General features: G+C 31.0%; 2 protein-coding genes across 5 annotated transcripts in view; one reads left to right on the top strand and one right to left on the bottom strand.

Annotated features, from left to right (window-relative positions):
* Positions 1 to 6,499, top strand: part of LOC111701120 (di-N-acetylchitobiase) — a 31,273-nt gene extending 24,774 nt beyond the window's left edge. The window contains exons 7-14 of the mRNA XM_023472278.1: positions 340 to 419; positions 627 to 688; positions 1,965 to 2,007; positions 2,520 to 2,597; positions 2,658 to 2,714; positions 4,044 to 4,103; positions 5,875 to 5,958; positions 6,113 to 6,499. Of these exons, the coding sequence (XP_023328046.1) occupies positions 354 to 419; positions 627 to 688; positions 1,965 to 2,007; positions 2,520 to 2,597; positions 2,658 to 2,714; positions 4,044 to 4,103; positions 5,875 to 5,958; positions 6,113 to 6,217 (555 nt within the window). The 5' untranslated portion in view covers positions 340 to 353 and the 3' untranslated portion in view covers positions 6,218 to 6,499. The remainder of the gene's footprint in view (positions 1 to 339; positions 420 to 626; positions 689 to 1,964; positions 2,008 to 2,519; positions 2,598 to 2,657; positions 2,715 to 4,043; positions 4,104 to 5,874; positions 5,959 to 6,112) is intronic.
* Positions 6,500 to 7,733: 1,234 nt separating this feature from the next.
* The window catches only part of LOC111701117 (glutathione hydrolase 2), a 30,201-nt gene continuing 13,021 nt past the window's right edge, over positions 7,734 to 24,913 (bottom strand). For 2 of the 4 annotated variants that reach the window (XM_023472271.1, XM_023472272.1), the window contains exons 12-27: positions 23,243 to 23,333; positions 22,155 to 22,207; positions 21,493 to 21,597; positions 20,726 to 20,890; positions 19,807 to 19,878; positions 19,365 to 19,424; positions 17,938 to 17,992; positions 17,579 to 17,648; positions 16,747 to 16,820; positions 16,408 to 16,439; positions 15,737 to 15,830; positions 15,042 to 15,104; positions 11,414 to 11,472; positions 10,776 to 10,830; positions 10,182 to 10,259; positions 7,734 to 7,978 (exon numbers count right to left, since the gene is read on the bottom strand). In XM_023472271.1, coding sequence (XP_023328039.1) covers positions 7,898 to 7,978; positions 10,182 to 10,259; positions 10,776 to 10,830; positions 11,414 to 11,472; positions 15,042 to 15,104; positions 15,737 to 15,830; positions 16,408 to 16,439; positions 16,747 to 16,820; positions 17,579 to 17,648; positions 17,938 to 17,992; positions 19,365 to 19,424; positions 19,807 to 19,878; positions 20,726 to 20,890; positions 21,493 to 21,597; positions 22,155 to 22,207; positions 23,243 to 23,333 — 1,207 coding nt within the window. In that variant the 3' untranslated portion in view covers positions 7,734 to 7,897. Of the gene's footprint in view, positions 7,979 to 10,181; positions 10,260 to 10,775; positions 10,831 to 11,413; positions 11,473 to 12,096; positions 12,130 to 15,041; positions 15,105 to 15,736; positions 15,831 to 16,407; positions 16,440 to 16,746; positions 16,821 to 17,578; positions 17,649 to 17,937; positions 17,993 to 19,364; positions 19,425 to 19,806; positions 19,879 to 20,725; positions 20,891 to 21,492; positions 21,598 to 22,154; positions 22,208 to 23,242; positions 23,334 to 24,913 lie in introns of those variants that run through there. The other 2 variants (XM_023472273.1, XM_023472274.1) reach the window with 2 other exon arrangements.

Below are 24,913 nucleotides of genomic sequence, written 5' to 3'. Positions count from 1 at the left end.
AAACAGCAAATTAGTTTATCAAATATTTTTTTTTACACGTTCTGTCTAGCTAATTAAACAGTTGTAAAAAATGTTTCTTATACTGACTGAATCAGCTGGTGAAATATTACAAACGACTTTACGCTCTTTTATTTAAAAGTTATACAGCGTAAAAATGTCGCATTGGTATCAAATAAATTCAATAGTTTTTTCCACAATACTGCACTTTCATCTATACAAAGGCAAATAATAAAATGTTGATTGAAAAAAGACATAAATGATACATTTTTATTTCTTCTTTGGGGCGGATTGGCTTAATAAAATGGCGGACATTCTTAATGAAGCTCTTTTTATGTTTAGGGGCGGACAGGCGGATGTTTCAATATGAGAAGTTGGCGAATATTGTTGATCTTGTTTTTATAACGGCTTATGATACTCAGGTTGTAGAATAATAATTATCATATCCTCAGCAATATTATAAAATCATTAATTTGAGATTGGCACAATGATCAACTTTTAAAATACAATTTTTACAATTTTGATATTTTAGAAATGATGTCAAAATTTGTTAAATATTATTCTTATTATTCTTATCAATCTAATATTTTTTTTTCTAGTTCTTCTAATTTTTTTTTATTAATTTCCAGAGTCAAATGTTTGAAACTTCTTGCCAAGCCAGGCCGAATTCCCCACTCAGGAGAATATTCAGGTCAATCAATCATTTAATCAATTAATCAATCAATTTAAACCTTTGTCTGATCAATGATGATGGAGTTATCCTGCTTTTATTCTACCTAAAACATAGAGTGCTTGCGCATTTTAAACGTAAAAACGCTTACAGGCATTGTCTTTGTTTTAGGGTTTCTAACAAAATTTTCGTTGAACGAAATTCGCAAAATGAAAGAACGAAACTAAAAGAATTTTGCTCAAAATGTTCGCGAATTTCAATGTACTTTCAGCAAAATTTTCGACCTCATTTTCGCGAAATTTTCGTTCGTTCCATTTCGCATTAAGAAAATTATCGAATTTCTGACGGAGTGTCTGGTGAGTGTCATTTTATTTAAAATAAAGGGTAAACAAGCAAATCTTTTAAATAAAAATCTTTTCAATATTTAGATTTAAAAAATTTTGTTTTATTAAATTGGTGAGATAAGAAAAGTTTAAACTTGAGCGATTTTTTTGCAAAAATGTACACTTACAGCAACCTTAAGATTAAAAAATTAAACCGCTAATAAAATTCAATTTCTACTAATCTACCGTCAACGAGGAATATGCTCATTTGACTTCAATACAAAGTTTTCATATTTCAGCATTATCTATTCATTACAATTCAATGATGGGGAAAGAAATTATTCATTTTCGTGTAAATACAGAGAAAATCTTCTCAGAACTTTTTTTTAGATAGAAAAACAAGAATATCTCAGTACTATGTTTAAGATAGAAAAACAAAAATATCTCAGTACTATGTTTAAGATAGAAAAACAAAAATATCTCAGTACTATGTTTAAGATAGAAAAACAAGAATATCTCAGTTCTATGTTTAAGATAGAAAACAAGAATATCTCAGTACTATGTTTAAGATAGAAAAACAAGAATATCTCAGTACTATGTTTAAAATAGAAAAACAAGAATATCTCAGCACTATGTTTAAGATAGAAAAACAAGAATATCTCAGTACTATGTTTAAGATAGAAAACAAGAATATCTCAATACTATGTTTAAGATAGAAAAACAAGAATATTTCAGTACTATGTTTAAGATAGAAAACAAGAATATCTATAACATCATTGATCATACAAAGATTTGTAGGGTAGCGCCCTAAAATTGTGCTACAATCCCTTGAAGGAAAATGGCAATGAATAAAATACCAGAGTTGCAAATTATTACTTCAAAGAATTTTTGATGATATTATATTTACCTAGTTCCTTAAATATTCCTCAACAAATGTTTTACATTTTTCTTAAAAATTAGATTTTATTTTTTAGTGGAATTCGCAAATATGTACAGCTTGGTATTCCAGTAAAAAAGGTACAGTTCTAGGCATAAGTAAACATGTACCTAATTATCAAGTACAATAGATAGCACTTTACATAGTATTGTTTTGAAACCAGCCATTTTGGCACACACGTTTCGGAAATTGAGAAAGACAATTTTGTAAATATGAAGTTTTTGGTTTGAAATATTATTTGAGATAATTAATTTTGTTTTATCTTATAATTTTCAGATTTTTACATTCATTTTTTTAAAAACACCAACTCGCCATTTGACTGCACTCCACCCTACTCTACGAATAAAAAAAAAATTGTTGGCAAAAATTTTTCACAACTATGACAAGTGAAGAAGTTCAAGCGTTCTAATATAAGCCGTTTTTAAGTTATTTAGAAAACACAACATTGGGGGAAACACCCGATCCCCCAAGCCGTATAATAGGGTTAAACCGAACGGTGTCTGTTACGTTGATTACATACATTGATTTCACCTATAAGAAACAGATTTAAAAAGTCTCTGATATGTCCAGCCCTAAATATAAAATGTTTAAGATGATTCTTGGGGTCCCCTGGTATGGGTACAGATATCCTTGTGAGTCTTTTAACGCTGGAATCTGCTTTATCAAAAAGGTGATGCCTAAAAATCTACGAAAATAGAATTCTGAAATTTTGTTTTCAATTTTGATCTAGGTTCCATTTCGAGGATGCAATTGTAGTGATGCAGCAGGTGTTGAAATTCCTTATAAGGTTCCTGGAGCTACACCTAAACAGTAGAAAAGATATTAGGAGTAATAAATAACACTTTTTAATGCAGTGTTTTTTTAATAACCAAAAACATTGCATATATATTAAAATAATAAATATTTTTTCTATTTTTTTATACTTTACTTCTTTAATATCTATTCTAAATGGTAGGGGTAGCGCCTGGTCATTTTAAATACTCATTTGCGAATTCAGAGGCTTGAAGACCATTTCGCAGTAGAGGCGTAGTCAGGGATGGGCTATGGGGGCTAAACCCCCCCCTGGAACAGTAAAATTGTTTGATTGCTGTGGAATTTCAGGCCCCAACGGGAGCTGAGCATCCCCCCCTGGAAAGAAAAATTATTAAAGCCCCCCCCCTGGACAAATTCGCAGGGCTCATGGCATCCCTTCACCCCATCCCTAGCGAGGTTGTAATGCAAGGAAAGTTAATTGCAGTTGTTAACATGAAAGTTTCCCAATGACCAGAATATTTCATTGATTTTTTTATGTGAAAGATGGATCCCATGTCAGGCTTCGACATCCGTCTTGAGACAGTATACTACTGCAGTACAAAAGAGGCGTATACCTCTGAAATAACTTTCCTTGCATTATAACCTTGCTCCCTAGTGAGTTTGACACTGATTCTGTTTCATTGGCTGGTTTTATCACCTATCACCTCTAATTGGCTGGTTTTATCGCATATCACCTCTGATTGGCTGTATAAAACAACATTGAAGTCACATTGTTATTTAACAGAAACAATTTAAAATACACTTCTCACAGTGTATAAAAGAGGTTAATAAAAATTACAGTGGAATTCTCTTTAAATTCCGTACTTTATAATTGAAATATGTGAAAAATTTCTTTATTTAAAACTCTTTTTCATCTCACGAAAATGAAGAAAGTAAAATGATGCTGTTTTCCGCATTTTAATCTTTGTTTTGAGAAACTTCCAATTTTCTATTTATAAATATTTTAGAGCAGACAGAGACCTATAAAGTAATTTTAGATATTTCAAGATTTTTATTTATGGAAGTTTGTTTAAAGAATAAATTAAAATAAGACTTGAAAAAATGAAAACATATCTGCGAAGTTTTTTTATAATATTTTTTAATACAAAAAAAGGTTTCTTCGGTTTTTTTTTTCAATATACCAAAACTATTTTTGCATTTTGATAATTAAAATTTGATATTTTTTTGACCCCGGGAGAAATTTGTTTCTGTTTTAAGAAAAAACGATAATCGCGGTTTTAAAAATTAAAAAAATCTTATTTTGTTTGTTTGCCTTGTGAAATAAATGTAAAATTATGATTTCAGAGTAAACAATTATTTTTAGGATATTTTGAATTTTGAGAAGCTATCATTGACCGGTAGAAAATGGGATGCGGTCTCACAGGTAAAATAAAAAGAAGAACCCTACTCCATAACGGTTTCTGGAACCTGTATCTATCCAGGTACAACTCAGTTTCACTTAGCTATCAATGTCTAAACCTGGACACAATCTTGTCAGCTATTGATATCAACCCGGGCTTGTAAACTATCAATGCCAAACCAAAGAGGACAATTTCGTAGGATATCGATGTCACCCAGACACTAGCTTGTAAACTATCAATGCCAAGCCAATGGGCACAATCTCATTAGCTTATAATGTCTTCTAGATACTAGCTCGTAAAAATCAATGCCAAACCAATGGACACGATCTCATAAGCTATTGATGTCCTCTAGATACTAGTTCGTAACTATCAATGCCAAACCAATGAGCATGATCTCATTAGCTATCGATTTCCTATAGACAGTAGCTCGTAACTATCAATGCCAAACCAATGGGCATGATCTCATTAGCTATCGATGTCCTCTAGACACTAGCTTGTAACTATCTATGCCAAACCAATGGGCAATATCTTCAAGTCATTCGTTTAGAGCAAGGACATGATTACTCTCACGCAGTAATCAAAGCGGAGTCTCTATATCAACTAGCTGAGTATATTTCTATATATTAGATTAAAGTCAGGTTTTAACAGCATAATTACAAGTTATGTGCTGTAATATATAGCGTAGTTAAGCAATCACAATATGTGTATGACGAATTTATATATATATATCTAGGTATCTAGATTGGGTTAATCGCAAAAAATCGCTATTTGGACAATGTATAACGTAATTTATCTAGATTTACTACGGGGCCTCTATTTATTACATGATCAATGAATGATGATTGTATCATTTACTACGGGGCCTCTGTATTTATTACATGATCAATGTATAACATAATTTATCTAGATTTACTACGGGGCCTCTGTATTTATTACATGATCAATGAATAACATAATTTATCTAGATTTACTACGTTATCGATGAATGATGATTGTATCATTTACTCCCAGAAAATTTGAATCAATGAAAATTTAACCTCAAGCTCAAAATTTATTTTTGTTAAAATTATGGTAAAAAATGACACTTTTCAAGAAATAAAAAGAAAATTGTTTCTCATGTGTGAATCGGATATGCCACTCTTGAAATGAGGTATCATTTGATATTAGGTCAGTTGTTCCCTTGCTGTTACAGACTGACCGACCATCAATTGTATTTCCTATTAGTGTGCAGTACAAGGAATGTAATCTGAAATTGCAAAATTTCTCCGCTTAAGAATTTGTTGAATTTCAATTTGACATTGCAGGAAGCTAAAACTTCAATATAAAGAGTGTTTAAAAAAAACCCTGGAAAAGCAAGTAAAAAAGAAAAATCTTTTTATACAATTTGAAAGTTTAAAAATGAAAAGTGTTTAATACATAGATTTTATATATTTATTTTGAAGGATCTTGAATCACTTTACTGTTTGAAAAAGTATCGTATGTGAACCTTGAAATAGAATATATAAATTTGTACCTGTTAAAATACTTTAAAAAGGATGTAAACCCTTGAAAGAGAATTTATAAATTTGTACCTGTTTCCTTAGTTAAAAGCTTTTTTTTATAGGAGTTGTTTCTTCTTTATACTCTTTCATTTACATTTTTCAAAATTAACACAAAGAAAACAAAATCTGCGAACTATTTTAAGGTAATTTCCTAATGAACGAATGTTAATAAAAGATAAAACGAAAGTGTGAAATACATTGTTTCATATATCTTTAAATAAAGATGATATATTTTAATTCTGCCCTATTTTAGACTCCATACTTTGAGGTGACATTGAATTCTACAATTTATCAGATATGGTTTGATGATCCTTCAAGTCTATTTATCAAATACAAAGTAAGATATAACATTCGTAATCTCAAAGCTTTTTTTACAGGAAATGAAGAAGACAAAAAATGTTTTGTCAATTTAAAATGCTTCCAGTAATTCAATATTAACAGCAAATCAAATTTTTATTTTAAATTTTTTTTTATAATTTCATTTTTTTTAGGTTGGAACTGATCTTGGTTTGGCTGGGGTAGGATTCTGGACCGCTAACTATTTAGATTATTCCAACTACACAATGGTTCAATCAATGTGGTCAATTTTACCATAATAGTACCATAACTCCACAATTGTTCAATCCATGTGGTTAAAATTACCATTCTAGCACCACAACTACACAATGGTTCAATATAGTGGTCAATATTACCATAAAAGTACCAAAACTCCACAATTTTTCAATCCATTTGGTTAATATTACCATAATAGTACCACAAATACACATTGGTTCAATCCATGTGGTCAATATTACCATAAGAGTACCACAACTACACATTGGTTCAATCCATGTGGTCAATATTACCAAATAATACCACAACCACAATGGTTCAATCAATATTATCATAATAGTACCACAACTACACATTGGTTCAATCCATGTGGTCAATATTATCAATATAATACCATAACTACAATGGTTCAATCCTTGTGGTCAATATTACCAAATAATACCACAACCACAATGGTTCAATCAATATTATCATAATAGTACCACAATTACAATGGTTTAATCAATGTGTTCAATATTACCACAATAGTACCAACAACAACACAATGGTTCAATCAATGTGGTTAATATTACCAATCTTTTTGACGAAAACTCCACACAAGTCTTATTTTTATAATCAATGCTATAAATATGTTACACAAATTATATGAGAAATAAATATGCCCTATAGGTTTAATAAATATGCCCTATAGTATAGTATAAGTTTAATTATGTTTCAATTTGTAAACAAACAAGTTTATAGAGGAATTTTGTCACGTGTTTCGTCCGGGTTAGTAAATAAGTTTAAAATAAAGTTAAAAAGGTCCCATAGCAATCAGAGAAAAATAACAAATGGCACTTTTTATACTTTATTATTGTTTCTCGTTATACGTTCTCTTTAAATAACAATTTTGCATTCAAGGATACCCCAGTCATAAAACATACAGGGTTACTCATTGATAACCGTTTTTGAAAACGATCGTTTTTTGTTTCGTTTTTCAATCGTTTTCAAAACGACCGTTTCGTTTTCGGAAAAAACGATCGTTTTTTAAAAACGACCCACTCGTGTTGAACTTTTAGAAAACGAATAACGATCGTTTATTGAGAACAATAGTTTTTATAAAAAGATAAGCGACCGTTTTTTATGTAACTGTTTTAAAAAAAGAACCTTTGTTTTAAAAAACGACCGTTTTTGAAAAAATGATCGTTTTTAAAAAAAACAATTTGTCCTCGATAAATATGTTAACGATCCATGAAAATGAAAACGATCCATCCCTACCCACACAGGATAAGATTTCAGAGACGATTGTACGACATTAGTTTAGTACGTTTTCTTGCATTTAGGTTTCCTTGTGGGCCAAAACTGGCTTTTTTCTTAATAATTCAGGAAACCATCAAAATAATCAATTTGGAAACCAGATATCAAGTTTCATATTTCTAGAGTTTTAGGTCGTCTTTACAGTTTCATCCTTTGTGAGTAACCTTGCAGTTCAAAGAAGAAAATGTTTACAGTTTACAGATTTAAAAACCCTTTTTCTCTTACACATTGAAAACCTTAAGATCAAACAATAAAGCTAGCTTGTATTTTTAAATACTTTATTTTATTAAACTATTTACATTATATATTACACTAAACAATTTTACAAAACAAAATCACTTCTACTCAAATTCAAATCGAGACTTTATTAGATTTTTTGAATTTTGACCCGCAAAAATATAAAATATAGCAACAAATATTTAACAATATTAGAATCCGTCCACCGCCCCCCTTTTTCTAAAGTCAGCATTAGCAGTTATAGACCCAGTTTCAGGGTCTACTACGATAGCCTAAAAACAAAACAAACATAATTATTTTATTTGATAAATATGTACAAATCATAAAAATAAAATTTTTGAATTTTTTAAAAAAATTTTTTTTTTTATACGGCAACATTCGTAAATTCTGACATGCAATACACTTTTCATGCCTCCTCAGGAAATGTGAGTACCCACGCAAAAATTGGACCGGATCGGTTCAGCCGTTTTGACGTGTATTGGACTCAAACAGACCTGCTCTCTTTGAAATGTTACAATAAATTAATTGTATAAAAAATAAAAACTGTTCGAAAAATATTTTGTAGAATTGACTAAAAAAGAATAAGACAACATGTTCATTACAAAAATATAACAATAACCGTCCAAAAATATTGTTTCTCTGTGAATGAAAATAATTCCATTTAGTTTTTTAATGGCTTTCAATGTCTGATTTTTTAAAACCGCGTGTTGTTTTTTAAATAGAACGAATGTGCTAGACAAAAAACGTTTTTTTCCTTTTATTTAAATATTCTTAGTTTCATGTTACAAGCAGTTGAAAGGACTGTAAACATAATTTCAAGTGACCCTCCATGCAAACAGTTTGCCTATAGAACAGTTTGCCTGTATAACAGTTTGCCTGTATACAGGTTGCCTGAATAACAGTTTGTCTGTATAACAGTTTGCCTGTTCAACAGTTTGCCTGTAAACCAGTTTGCCTGTATAACAGTTTGCCTGTATAACAGTTTGCCTGTATAACAGTTTGCTTACAAAACATTGAAGTGTATTTTTCGCCTAAACCATGATTTTCTTGTAACACTCACAAACGTTGAAACAGGAAAACCCGCTAAACTGATCTGAAAATTCTGGAGAGATGATTTTGAGAATCGGTATTTTAAAAATTATTCAATAACAACGACGAAAATGTAACAAAAATTCTAAAATATACCTATTGGATGTTTAGAAACATATTTCTCAATAGAAATTTGTCAACAAATCAATGTTAGAATCAATTATTCTCTTTTTATCATTATATTGAATTTCTTCTTTTTACAAATTTTTTCGCAGATTTCTTAGAATTTTTTTAATGTCGTCTTTTCAATAATTTGTAGAAAACCAATTTTCAAAATCATCCCTACAAAATGCATAAAGATTGAATTTGCGCTTCTGATAGGTCTCATCACTGTGATTTAAAGGTGTCAAGCTCTCAAGCAAGAATCTATGAGAATTTTGCCAATTACTTTTTAAAAACCAAAGCTAACAAAAAGTGCTTGTTAGTATTCAAATGAACATACAGAAAAGCATAAGTGAGTTAGAGCGGTAAATCAAAGTCGACCCTGTCTTAAAATTGATGAGACTTTTTATAAGCAGCCGAATCTATGTGTCATGTGAATCCTAAAAGATTACTCTACAATACCGCAATCTCAGTTCAACTATCATACATTGGCATTGCCGGTCACTCCCTTTGAACTGTTTATTTTCAACTGAGGTTTCTCTGCGAAAGTGACTTGCGCATTTCTTACTTCTAAGAAGCAAAGCTCCAAGAAAAAAAACTTTGAGTCAGAAAAACGACAATATCTTCCACATTTTTGATAAGATCAAGGTTAAAAGGGTATCGTTGTAAATCGGGCATTGTCATCTTTGCATGGAGGGTTACTTGAAATTACATTTAAAGTGCCATTATTAAAACTATTTTCTGTCTGTCTCAGCATACGGCTGAAAAAAGTAGTTAAAACAGAAAAGTTTGAAAAAGCCCAGTCTCGGGTTGCCTTAAAGGGAGTGTTCGCGAAATTGAAAGGGGGTATAGGCTTACGGCGAAAAATAAGCTCTTTTGATTGCTACTAATCATACTTTTATCTGTTGCGTCTATAAGGAGAAAATTGCTAAAAACGGCTTAATTTTAGCTTAATCTTTAATCTTAAAATTTTGGCGTTTGAAAAGAAAGATTCTCTGGGTCTAACATGCGGTTCAATAGAAAAATTGTATATTTGTATATATTATGTAGGTATTAATTATTTGAAATTTTTTTTTGTCCAGATATACAGGGTGTTCCACTTAACATATCAGTTGAGAGACGCCTTATTAATAGTTTTTGATCTTGTAAAGCTATATAATGACAAAAATTGAATCGACAATGGTTGTTCGACTTTCAAGATATTAAATTCAAAGATCAAAAACGATTTTCCAATTGTCCTATAACTATCACGTTTTGTGGACCACCCTGTAGAATTTTATTTACCTGTACTGCTGCACCTCCCACCCTGTATTTAGAATACGTCATATTGTGTCCGTATCCCTTCAATGCATCAATTATCCACTATAATAAAATTATAAAATTATAAATCAAATATATCTGTAATTTTTTAAAAAATTTACTTTTATTTAAAGGGACAGACCGGCTATGTAAGGTAGTTGAACTGAGTATGCAGTGTTGTGGACAAATTCTCAAGGATTCATTTAAGACAACCTGTTCCTAAACAACTAATCAGTTTAATGTAGAATTTTGTTTACATTTATTGTCGTCGTTATTTAATAATTAAAAAAAAAATTTTTTTTGAAAACGTATCAAACCAAAGTAGGAGTTTTGAACGTCGAATTTGCGCTCAAACTCAGGATTTACAGATCTCTATAAAGTTTTATATGTCTCAAATAAATCCGAAAAAAGCTTTCCACAACACTGCATACTCAGTTCGACTACCTTTTATAGCCGGTTACTCCCTTTAACCAAAATTTAAATAAAGGATTAGTTCGTCTTTCCAACAAAAATTGGGTTGGAAATATTTTTATTTTTTCTAATTTTTAATTTTTCGCAAACAATCTCTTAAATTCTTACCGTAGTGGTTCCATCTTCATAATTTAGGTTCATTGGGAACAGTTGATGATGAAGTCTGTAAAATAAATTTTTAACATTTTTTACTGATAAAATGTGACTTAGCTTTAGCTCGGTATTTTGAATTTTTAATTTCCAACTATTTGTTTATTTTCCTTGATAAAAGGAATAATGTACATGGTTAGTCCAGTAAGGTACATGGTTAGTCCAATAAGGTACATGGTTAGTCCAATAAGGTGCATGGTTAGTCCAATAAGGTGCATGGTTAGTCTAATAAGGTGCATGGTTAGTCCAATAAGGTACATGGTTAGTCCAATAAGGTGCATGGTTAGTTCAATAAGAATGCGACTGAAAACTCTTTAAATATAAAGGATTTTTGTGTCTTACATTTTTCCTGGAATATATTATTTGAATGGAATATTAAAATCCGTACTGTCGTCTCTGTAGTATTATCCTTTGCGTGTAACATGGACATCTATAATTCAACATACATTTGACTTTTAGAAAAAAAAATGAGAATGAAAACTCTTAGATTGCCATTCAAATATGTAATATTCTTTGCATAGATGTATTTAAAATGTATAATATTAAATATTTTTCTAAATTATGATATTTTCAATAAAAATGTTAAAAATAAATTCCTTCGTGCATCAACAGCTTCTTTAACATCCTTACCCAGGTAGAGAACATTCATCAACACCTTTATATTAGACATTTATATTAGACATTTACATTAGACATTCATCAACACCTTTATATTAGACATTTTTATTAGACATTTACATTAGACATTCATCAACACCTTTATATTAGACATTCATCAACACCTTTACATTAGACATTCATCAACACCTTTATATTAGACATTTATATTAGACATTTACATTAGACATTCATCAACATCTTTATATTAGACATTCATCAACACCTTTATATTAGACATTCATCAACACCTTTATATTAGACATTCATCAACACCTTTATATTAGACATTTATATTAGACATTCGTCAACACCTTTATATTAGACATTTATATTAGACATTCATCAACACCTTTATATTGGACATTTATATTAGACATTCATCAACACCTTTATATTAGACATTTATTTTAGACATTCATCAACACCTTTATATTAGACATGTATATTAGACATTTACAATAGATATTCATCAAACCTTTAAAATTAAACATTTACATTAGACATTCATCAAACTTTTAAAATTAAACATTTACATTAGACATTCATCAAACCTTTATATTAGACATTTATATTAGACTTTCATCCAAACCTTTACATTAGACATTTATACTAGACTTTCATCAAAACCTTTATATTAGACATTCATCAACACCTTTATATTAGACATTTAAATCAGATATTCATCAAAACTTTAAAATTAAACATTTACATTAGACATTCATCAAATTTTATATTAGCCATTTATATTAGATTTAGACATTCATCAAACCTTTGTATTAGACATGTATTTTAGACATTCATCAAAACCTTTATATTAGACATTTATATTAGACTTTCATCAAAACCTTTATATTAGACATTTATATTAGACTTTCATCAAAACCTTTATATAAGACATTTATATTAGACTTTCATCAAAACCTTTATATAAGACATTTATATTAGACTTTCATCAAAACCTTTACATTAGACATTTATATTAGACTTTCATCAAAACCTTTACATTAGACATTTATATTAGACTTTCATCAAAACCTTTATATAAGACATTTACAATAGATATTCAACAAACTTTTAAATTAAACATTTTTTAAAGCTAGGAAGTTAGGACGATCTGACATGTTGCTCTATAAATGTAGGGTGTCTTGCATTGTGTATGATTTATTCATTCGTTTTGACTAAACAAAACGTAAGTTTTCAAGAATTTTTAGAAAAATAAAAAATATATTTCTTTTTCTATTTACTCAAACTGCAGGAAATCTGAAGCTTATAACTTTTGCAGAATGAATTTGTCATAAGTAATAAAAATAAATATAAAAAGTAAAGCTTTATTAAATCTTCTACGATGTGTTTAACAAAAACCGCCAAATTTCAATGTACATATACCCAGGTATTATTGTACATTAACAACCACAGTATCTTTATAGTGCTGTACAATTAATTCCCCTATGCCAGTAAATTAGCGCACCATAAAACTTATATCTGAACACTACTTGTACACTACTCTCAGTACCTGCTTAGTACTGTTCAACTATTCCCTGCACCTATACTTTTCTGTACCACTATATCTGTTGTAAAATTACTCTATGTATCTGCACAGTACTTTACAGTGCACAACTATCCCCTGTCCCTGTTGTACAACCACTTTCTGTATCTGTACAGTACTGTGCATTGTACAACTGTCCTCTGTACCTATGCTTTACTGTAATGGATTCCCTGTACCTGTTGTACAGATACTTTCTTCTTATGCACAGTACTGTATAACTACAACTAATGTGTAACTACCCCTTTTATCTGCACAGTACCGTACTGTAAATCTAACCTTTGTATCTTTACTGTATAACTACCCCTTGTATCTGTACAATACTGTACCACTACCCCGTGTGCCTGTACAGTACTGTGAAACTACCCCTTGTAACTTTACAGTACTGTACAACTACCTCTTGTATCTGTACAGTAATGTACAACTACTCCCCGTACATGTATTATACTGTACAACGACCCCCTGTTTCTGTACAGTATTCTACAGCAACGCCTTGAATCTGCACAGTACTATACAAATACTTCTTGTATATGTACAGTTCTGTACAACTACCCTGTGTACCTGTAAAGTACTTATAAACTAACCCTTGTATCTGTAAAGTACTGTACAACGGGCCCTTAAATCTATAACTACTATAAAACGGTAACCGCCAAAAAAGTCCTTAGAAAAAAAGTTTCCGGAAAAAAAGTCCTAAAATTTCACACTAAAAAAGTCCTGTGGAAAAAAAGTCCTTTTATCTAAAACAAAGTACCCGGAAATAAAGTCCTACCAATTCGAGACTTTATTTTCTAGGACTTTTTTGTGGCTCCAGTATGATTTTATACAAAAAAGTCCTCTAACAAGTGAAAATGCATGATTCACAATGGAAAAAAGTCCTGTTTTTTTAGGTTTTCTTTTCCTCGGATTTATTTTCTTCCGGACTTTTTTCCTGAGATCTTATTTCCTGAGACTTTATTGGCAGCCCCCATACTATTTTAGGAAAAAAAGTCACAGGAATCCAAAACACAGGACTTTATTTCCAGTGACATTTTTTCCAAGGACTTGAGAAAATTCGGACTTTTTTCCAAAGTTTTTATTTCCAGGTTTTTTTTCCAGAAACTTTTTTTCCCGGGACTTTCTTACATAGATTCCTATAAAACTACTCACTGTATCTGTGCAGTGCTCTACTTTTACCCCTTGTAGCAATACTTTACTGAAAACTATTGTATCTAAACATGACTTTACAATTGTACAGTACTATACAGTACTGTTCAGTTATACATGTAGAGTAATCTACAACTACCCCTTGTATCTGTACAGAACTGTACAACTACCCCTTGTATCTGTACAGTGCAGTACTACTACCCCTTGCATCTGTAAATTACTGTACAACTACTCCTTGCATCTGAAAATTACTGTACAACTACCCCTTGTATCTGTAAAGTACTGCACAACTGGGCTTCGTATCTGTACATTACTGTGCAACTACCCCCTGTATCTGTACAGTACTCTACAACTACCCCTTGTAGCAGTACTTTACTGAAAACTGCCCCCTGTATCTTTAAAGTACTCAAAAACATAGCCTTTTACCCGTACAGTACTGTACAACTACCCCTTGTATCTGTACAGTAATGTACAACTACTTCTTGTATCTGCACAGCACTGTACAACTACCCCTTGTACCTATACAATACTGTGCAAATACCCATTGTAACTGCACAGTACTGTAAAACTACCCCTGGTGTCTGTACTGTACTGAACAACCCCGTGTACCTGTACAGTACTGTAAAACTACCTTTTGTATCTGTACTGTAGTGAACTAACCTTTTATCTATACTTTACTGTAAACAACGCCTTGTATCTGTAAAATAGTCTAAAACTATTGATCTTGTATCTGCACAAAATTGAGTACTTTAAAACTATCCCTTGTTCCAGTACATAACTGTAAAACTACCCCTTGTATCTTCACAGTACTGTACAACAACCCTATGTATAGTACTCTACTACTATACTCGTGTATCTATACAGTACTGTACAACTACCTGTGCTGTTGCAGATATAATCTTAGTTCCACCGCTAGCTCCAGCAACAGCAACAACTCGTCCCTGGTTTAAACAACAATCAACAAGTTGTTCAGAATCAAGAGACAGGAATTTTTGAATGGGCAGAATGAGTTAAACTTGCTCCAAAATGATGAATTTAAAGAATTTGAGCCGCGTCTCAAGTTTGAGACGTGGCCCAAATTTGGTTGGTTCCACTTGAAATTGTATTTTGTGTTCCAAGTTTTGTTAAAAAGCCTATTCCTAACGACACCCTTTTTGTTAGAAATATAAGGAATCTCCAGGTCTCCCTTGATTAGATAAAGGTATAAAGAGTATCATTGTTAATTTGATATAAGCTACTTTACAAATGGAGGGTAATTTTATCTCTTATATTATCTTACACTTTATCTCTTATCTTATTTAGTAACCCAATGACAAAACCAAACTTCCTGTATATAGTTAAGCAGCGCACTTCATTCAGTATATCGTGTACTGTTGGCTCTATGTAAACATTTGCTGAATTTCCTTACAAAGAAACCCCCCCCCCCCCACCAAAGGAATATAAACTGCCTTTTTTAATTTAGAAATACTTAAAATGAAGTTTAGGCTTGGCCAGAGAAAAAACAGAGAAGTGGATTTTTAAAAAAATAATTTTAGAAATGTTTTTGATATTTTTGATGTCATTTTATTGTTTCCTGGTCGTCAACTACGATGGTGGTGGACATACTGCTCATCGGTCGTTTACCCGGGTAGATAAAGTTGTTCGGGGCAGGCGGGACATTATAGGCACTAAACAATAAATACCCGGGTATATAAAGTTGTTCAGGGCAGGCGAGACGTTATAGGCACTAAACAGCAAATAAAAGTTAAAAACCAAAACTAAAAAGTCATTCAAAATTTCATTCTTCTTTCTCGCCTCCCCGCATTTACATCCTACGATACTTTCTTGGATTCAAGATTTTTTGGGGGAAATAATTAATTTTTTTCTCAAATTTTTGACCCAACTTGGACATTTTTCCAATATAGTTGTCCAATACGAGAATCCATTTTTTCCCCTCAATGAATCATGAATGTTGATTACATGAAGATGCATTTGAGATAAAATCAATTTTTATGTTATTAAAAATGTTAAAAGTTCATGGTTCCATATGATGAGATCATAGAGACGATTAGTTTTCAGATACTTTCTTTTGGTTTCCAGATTTGCGATGCATAATACCAAATTTTATCGTTTTTCGTGAAATTTTCAGGCTCATCAAAAAAGTCTCTTTCATTTTGGGAAAATATTTAGCTGAGTAAAAATACTTGGAACTACTCTTGCCAAAAATATTTCTGCAAATTGAAGCAAAAAAAATTAATGTCTAACCTGGTAATGTTGGGTGAAGCAAAGTCATCCATCTAAATTTTTTAAATTCAAACTTTGTAACATTTAAAACAAATCTATTATTTAAAAGCTGAAACTTAAGTTTTTAAGTTTAAACAAATTTTTTCAATTTATCAAATAATCTTAAAATATCATGTGTGGATTTGTTTAAATATTGTACAAAATCAAAAAAATAAAAATAAAATTTTTTTTTTAAAAAATGGCCAGAGTTCAGATTTGATGAACACCAGAGAATTAGTTAATCTTTTGCTCACTACTTCTTGGTATTCATTAAATCCCATCTCCGGATAAAAATGTTTAAATTAAAGATTGAAATTGTTCCTGATTGTTCATGATAATACCAGTGCTTGGGGACATAAACTTGCAGCCCCAGATCAGGTTCACAGAAGCAGTCACTACAAATATAAAATACTACTACTAGCTAAAGTGCTTGGCGTTGCCCGTGGACTTTTAAAAATCGAATTTAAAAAAAACTACATTTTTCAAGCTCTTGTCATCCCCAGGGTACCCATGGCTTAACTAAAAAATTGTCAGCCAATTAGATCCAACGGTTTGGCCAGCTAAAGCTATACATATAAACATAAAAGTATGTGCAAATACCTTTATTATATAGATAACTATGAAGGGTGTGCATAAAAACATTTTATTTAGGTTTTTTAATGGTTTCCGATGTATTTTGTTTTTATTATGTTTTGTTTACCAAAATGAAGCTTCAGAGATCTAAAAGTATCCCTAAGGTCCCTTTCTAGAATTTAAACGATTTAAAGGGCCTTTTCACATTATTTGGTCTTGAAAAAACAAAGAGACTTTGATCTTAGATAGCTTTTTTTTTACAAATTTTTTTCTCTCTATTTTTGAACTCCTTGATTTATCCTAAAACCCCTTTTGGTGAACACGCTCTTTAATTCCGTCGCATATTGATACGTATATGTTGAGCTACCTTTTAAAAAAATGAAGGTTCAAAGAACAAGAGGTATCCCTGCGACCCCTTAAAGCTATTCAAAAAAAATCTAAAGTGATTTTGATCTCAAATATCTGGTTAAAAAAATTTCATTGTTTTATCAATCTTTGGTTTGTTCTATATCCCCTTTGTTTTTTGGTGAACACTCCCTTTAATTTCGTCGCAAATTAATGTTCGTTTATGTTGAGATACCTGAGATGGCATCTCCCTGAGGTGAAAGGAAACAATGATGACAAGTTCCATGATCTTCTTCGAAGGTTGTCTAGAACAACGTTTTTCTTTAAATGTTGGGCAATATATAGTTTTAACAACTTTTTTATTCAATGAGTTCCAACCAACGATTTCATGTGACTTTTTTGTCTAATGTTTTCTAAACAGTCTTTGTGATCAACGTTTATTCTTTGAACACTTTTTCAAATACTAATTCTTAAACAAATGTTGTAAAAAATAATTAACACTAATCTAATACATTGATTTTAACTAATTTCAATATATTCTGAAGAACAAAATCACTTGATTGGATTTCTGTAACTTAAAATGTTAATTTTCACCTTAGCTCCATAAAACTCTGGGTCCTGGCTGGTCTGGAAATCATTGATCTTCTCTCTAAACAAAATGTTTAAAAAACATGGTTTTTCTATTTTTTTTTTCCTTCTGGTCCAATTAAACCCCCCTGCTCCCCCCACAGCATGCAAAACTTTCAAGACAAATTTTAAGTAACAAATAAAGATTTATAACAATACCTTTAAACCTTGATCTCGTAGATCAATTAATAACAATACAGAAAGAACACTCGATGTCATATTTTCAAGATTTATGGATTTTTCTTTCACATAAAACCCACAGTGGCACAAGCGTTACTCATTTGGGCTTCTGTCTCAGGGTTATTGTGAACGAAAACCCGTAAATCTGGAAAAAACGACATCTAGTGTTCTATCTGTTTTGTTATAAATCTAGGCTTGATCTGATCAATAATAATAAGTATTGTTTATCCAGCTTGAAATTTTTTTCATTCTAACAGTTTCCTTCCATGTTTCTGAATGCTAAAATTTTCAAATTACTTATTGGAAAACCATGATCGAAAAGTATCAAATTTTAAGAAAATTTGTAGTATGTATCTTAATCAGAAATAGCTTTTCAGGATACCATTGTTAATTTATAAATTGAGAATCACTTGAAATAATGCATACAGTCCGTGCAGATTAAAATAACGTTCCATTGTCAACGTTCTATTATCAATGTTCCATTGTCAACGTTCCATTGTCGACGTTCTATTGTCAACGTTCCATTGTCAACGTTCCATTGTCAACGTTCCATTGTCAACGTTCCATTGTCAACGTTCCATTGTCAACGNTCAATGGACTGTTCCATTGTCAATGTTCCATTGTCGACGTTCCATTGCGAACGTTCCATTGTCAATGTTCCATTGTTAACGTTCCATTGTCAATGTTTTATTGTAAACGTTCCATTGTCAACGTTCCATTATCAACGTTGCATTGCCAACAATCCATTGTCAACGTTGCATTGTCAGCGTTCCATTGTCAACGTTCCATTGTCAACTATGTGCCATTGTTGATGTGCCAACGTGCTTTGCCAATGTAATATTTTTCCATAACAAGGCGCAATTTCTATTTCTTTTGTTATTTATCTTTGTAAATAAAGCAAGATAATCATTCAATTAAGAAAACCTGAAATTCTGTTTTTTCCAAGAGATTGTTCTGTATAAAAATCAGAAAATGTGTTAATAGGTTCTGTATAAAAATCAGAAAATGTGTTAATAGGTTCTGTATAAAAATCAGAAAATGTGTTAATGGGTTCTGTATAAAAATTACCAAAAAGTATCAACTAAAAACTGTCAGGTGCCGGCCAAAAGGAAAAACCAAAAGGTTCCGGCGAAAATAAAAAAAAACACCAAAATTTACCGAACTACAGTTAATGGTCCAAAAGTACAAAGAAAAAAGAATAAAAAGTTATTTACTTTATTTTCATTGTATGATGATGACTTGACAGATCCTTCACAATCTGCTTCACTTCATCCCTAGAGAAAGAAATGCTGATCTTTAAAAGATCATATAATTTCACTTTAAGAAATTTCAAATTTTTATCTAACAAAATTTGTTGAAGCACCAGCATCAAATTGACCTTAAATATTCGTGAAATGTTGTTAAATTATTCTGCAAGTGCTAAGTTGAATTTGATGCCGGTGTTCCATCAAATTTTGTTAGTTGAAAATTTTAAATTTCTTAGAATATTGTTTCTCTTTAAAATCAACCTCAATGAGCGGCGGCCCCCAAATGTCTGAAAAAGGGTTTTATATTACATGAATCCATTAAAGAATCTAAGATTAAATACATAAACAAGGCAGGTAAATCAGTGACATAATGCAAACTGTTAATAAAAACATTGAATTTCATCTTCACCTAATTGGTGCATAAGTCCAGTCTCCCATCTCGGTTCTCTTTGCAAAAGAAAATTTGCAAGCCTCAATAAACCTTGATAAAAATGGTTAATTCATTAAAAATCATACAGTTCTAAAATAAATCCATTGTAAAAAGTTCTCAAATTTATCATTTGTACAATACTGACATCATCCAGATTAAATCGAACAGATGACAAATGATTTTTACAACATTTAAAGATAAATAAAAAATAAAATGGTTCTGACTGTTAAAGATGGACACGTCCGTATTTATTTTTCAAATTGTTCGTTTGTTGTTCCTGAACAAAATTTTTTTAATAAATTCAAATCGTTATATTAAATTGTTCATTCAGTCCGATCATTCGTTTAGTAAAGTTGTTCCCTTTGTAAAAAAAACGATATTTTTTTTTTTTAAAGTTTGTTCACAAAATTGTTCGTTTAGTAACAAAATGCTCGCTTTTTTCAAAAGTTATTTTGAAAAATCATTTGTTCAGGAAATATCTGCACCGTTTGGTCCTACACAAAAATGATACCCATCTCTAATAACTACACTCTTAGAAATTTAAAATCTTCATCCAACAAAATTTGTTGGAACACTGGCAACAAATTCACATTAGCAGAATCATTCAACAAAATTTGACGAATGATTCTGCTATGGCGAATTTGATGCCGGTGCTCCAACAGTTTTTTTTAGGTAAAAATTTGAAATTTCTTAGAGTGAAGACAAAAGATAGTCATTTTAAAAAGTGCATGCACTCCCATCACATAGATTTCCCAAGGATCATTCATTTGAAGTACTGTCCCGGGTTGTCTTATATAGTCTGTAATTGTACTGTACAGCTTGCTCGAACTCGTGAAAATTCTGTCTGGTACTTAATATAAACCCAAGCTTACAGTGCTATAGCAATATTTCTGTTTACCTATGCCAGAGTAGAGGCCTATGTTTATCCATTGGAGAAGGTTTGTAAAGGTCCATGATAGCCAGGATGGAGTTGGTGATCACCCCGCTGCCCGGGGGTGGAGAGGAGATCAAGGTGAATCCGCTGTTCTTCAGCTTATAACTCACAGTCTCCTCCCATTGTACTCTAGAATATATCTGCCTATTAAAGATAAGCATTCTATGATGTCTGTACCCAAAACCAAGACTGTACTCTAGAATATATCAGACAATTTAAGATAAATATTCTATGATGTCTGTACCCGAAACCAAGACTGTACTCTAGAATATATCAGCCCATTAAAGATAAGCATTCTATGATGCCTGTACCCGAAACCAAGACTGTACTCTAGAATCTACTGTTACCACTCCCATAACTGCTACTGTTACCACTCCCATAACTGCTACTGTTACCACTCCCAATACTGTAAACATTGCTACTATCATTTTGGCTACAGCTATGGCTATGGCTATGAATACGGCTTTGACTATGGTTTTGACTATGGTTATGGCTATGGCTACGACTACGACTACGACTATGGCTATGGTTATGGCTACTGCTACGGCCAAAACTATGGCTACCGCTACCAGTGATGCTGCCAGGTCCGCCACTGCTATTTTTACTGCTGCTGGTACTGCTACTGCTACTGCTACTGCTACTGCTACAGCTACTGCTACTGCTACAGCTACAGCTACTGTTACTGCTACTGCTACTGCTACTGCTACTGCTACAGCTACTGCTACTGCTACCTGTAAGATTGAAGGTCTTTAACTGTAAGAATACCCCCGGCGGCTTGAACATCTTTTACCATATTCTCTCCAATATGTCCATTATAAAAAACACCAGGCCCCTCCCTGAATGAAGAAACAAAAATGAAAATTGTTAATGTATTGATTCCCAACAACTAGCTAAATATCATTTTATATAATTTTTCATTTCATTTTGGAAAAAAGTATCAATAAAATTGTCTTTAGTGAATTAAGAATAAGTCTATGTAATAATTTAATAGAAAGCAATAGATGAATCCTTCAACATTTATATGATCTTTGGACTTATTTTACTAGTGCATGCAATGCAACTGAAAAAGAGGATTGTTTAAGTTTTTTCAAATAAATATTTTCATTAATGATTCACATTAATTTGTAACTAATGACAGCAATGTCCTTTATGGTGGGAAAATCAAATATTTTTTCTTTAGTAGACGGAAAAACTATTTAATTTCCAGGGTTGTTGTTTTCAGGACACTAGGGCAAATTATTAATTTTAACAAAATTTTAAAGTTATACTCACAATCCAATTCAAATAAGCAATATTTTTAATTTTCTTTTATGAATCTAAAACTTTTAAAATGTAGAAATAATATAAAATTAATAATATACAATTTAAAAAAATTTATATCTGTTATACTTACTTTGCAATAGATTGAATAGTTTCACCAAGAGATTTATACGTGTAAACATCTCCCTAAAATATATATTATTAAAGATATTTATAAAAAATAAAAAGATATTTGTAACTGTAAATATCTCTCCAAAAGGAGATATTTATACTTAAAAAGATATGTATTTGGCGTTAACATCGCCCGAAAAATATATACATATTATTAAAGATATTTATAAAAAATAAAAAGATATTTGTAACTGTAAATATCTCTCCAAAAGGAGATATTTATACTTCAAAACATCGCCCGTAAAAGAGATTATAAAAACATATTTACTAAAAGATAAAAAGATATTTAAATAAAGAGATAAAAAGAGATTTATAATTTTAAACATCTCTCCAAAAATATATTCAAAAGTTAAAACATCTCTCGAAAAAGATCTCATTAAAAAAATGTATAAGTGTAGAAATATCTCTAAATAGAGATTTGTAATGTCAAGCACATCATAATTCTTAAAAACTTTGATTGGAGGTCTTTTCAAAAAATTTAGATAATTTCTTTAATTGAACATATTTTGAAATTAAAAACTTTCATATATATTTAAATTTTTGCAGACTTTTACCTTCTTTTATTAAGGAAGGGAGTAGTCATCAAGTACAACTTGCACATTTTACGTTTGTCTAGTCAACTTCCTACCGTTGTATAATTTGTATTGATAAACTTCTTCCATTAAGTACAATTTGCAGTTTACATTGTTGATACTTCAGTACACATTTGAAGTTATCAAGTAGAAACAAAGTGATAAATCACTCCAGAGCCCGAAATTTAAAAGAGTATCGTTCAACGAAACCCTTGAGTTTCCTTTTTGGGGTCTTAACATTTTGTAGATTTTTATTTGAGAGATTCGAGAAAAATGGAGAATAGGAAGAAACAAATATTTCATAACAAAAATATCGATATCCACAAAACTGCTTAATCCCATTCGTAAAACCCGGGTTTTAAAACTGGTTTTCATAAATATACCCTGTCTTAAGTTTTGGGCTCAGAGGATAAAATGACATGCGTACAACAGAGATTTTTCACATCATATTACATCATCCTTGTATACATACACATACCTCATTCCATATTTTTCCAGTTTTAGGATTAACAAACACAGCAGAGAGACCAGGGTCTGCATATATTCTCTCTCTCTCTTGATGCATCATACTAAATAAGAAAAATAATAAAGGTTTGTCAAGAGATCACAGCAAAAAAATAGATGGTCCAGGGCCCAAAATGTTATATACAACAAATGTATAAAATACACCTGCAGTATGGAAACAGTAAAACAAAATGGCGGTTTTACACTTTTTCCTACTTAATTCCACTCTATATTAATATACTCTCTTGTCAATGGACTCTGTTTTAGCTAATTAATAAAATAAAAAAGGGATTACACCTAGATATTTACCTATATTTATATACCTAGTACAGTTTACACAAAAATGCCATGTTCAGAATATGTTAATGAAGAAGCAAAAATAAAAAAATGTCTAGAATTTGTTGTCTAAATGTTTCAATTTTAATTCCTGCTTTGTCTTTATCACCCATTTTAAATCTAAGTTAATTTTATCATTTCACTTTTCTTCAGAAATTAAATAAGAACCTTGTTCTTACAGAATATTTCATTCTACAGTTTCTCTCTCCCTAGAACCTCAGCATTTTTAAATCATAAAAAGAAGGGCCTCTATTTGGGAGAAGACTTAATATTCAGGGGTAAACTTTCCTTTAAAACTCATTTTTCTTAGCTCTTTACTTAGCTTTAGGTTTAGAATTAAATTCTTTTGATGCTGTTTAATGACCAGTATAATTTAAGTTCAAAGGGATTTTTAATCAGAGCAATGAAGGCTGCTAGAGATACAAATTTTAGAATCTGTACCCCTTAAAAATTTATTTGAATAATTTCTTAATTCTACATTAAATCTACATCTACAAAAGTGAAGGGGGGGGGGGGCACTGTGAAAAGGAAAGCTAGAGTGGCATTTGCTGACTAAAATGAATGTGAAAGGCTTTGTTATTCTGAAAAGGAGTTGCTGACTATTATTTTCTTGAATCATACAAATGTTCCAGGAATGATAATTCTGTGAATAAAATTGTTTGAATTTTTTTTTAACGTTTTAACATATTAAAGGGACTGTACACTTAATAATAATAGTCTCTCCATTTACGCAGTGGGTAGGGTTTCCAAATAATGGCTAAATCTTTTGCGCAAAATTTGCGCTATTTTTGCGCATGAAACGCAATGAGTTTTGCGCTATTTTTTTTTGCAAAATTTGCGCAAAACCGGAAATGTTTTTTGCGAAAGTTGGGCATGAAACGAAATTTTAGTTTTGCGCAATTTTCTTGTGCAATTTGCGCAAAATGTAACTTTTTAGGCAAATTGTCAAAAATTGATATTCTAAGCTTAGAATTAAACAACTGAAGATTTATTCCAAACATGAAAAATATTAACATACGAGTATGATAACGATTATACTACACTCAATTGGTTACTTCCAGTTATAAAAAGTTTAAATTAAGGGACCAAAATTAATAAAATAGAAATTAGAGAGTGTGAAACTTGGCAATATTTTAATCCTATTAAATAATTTCATTAAAAGCTTCGCCTAATCAAGTATGAATTATATTCTTAAATTTTTTTAATCAATTTCTGAAATCTTTTTAATCTCATATAAAATAATGCAAGAAAGTAACCAATGCCTGAAGAATCCACTTTTAGGAAATATGCAATGCATGTCCACAACTAA

Source organism: Eurytemora carolleeae, unplaced genomic scaffold, assembly GCF_000591075.1.
Source record: "Eurytemora carolleeae unplaced genomic scaffold, Eaff_2.0 scaffold216, whole genome shotgun sequence".
Lineage (NCBI taxonomy): Eukaryota > Metazoa > Arthropoda > Copepoda > Calanoida > Temoridae > Eurytemora > Eurytemora carolleeae.
The sequence above is the reverse complement of the archived record's forward strand: the minus strand, read 5'-3'. Positions and strand labels throughout refer to the sequence as shown.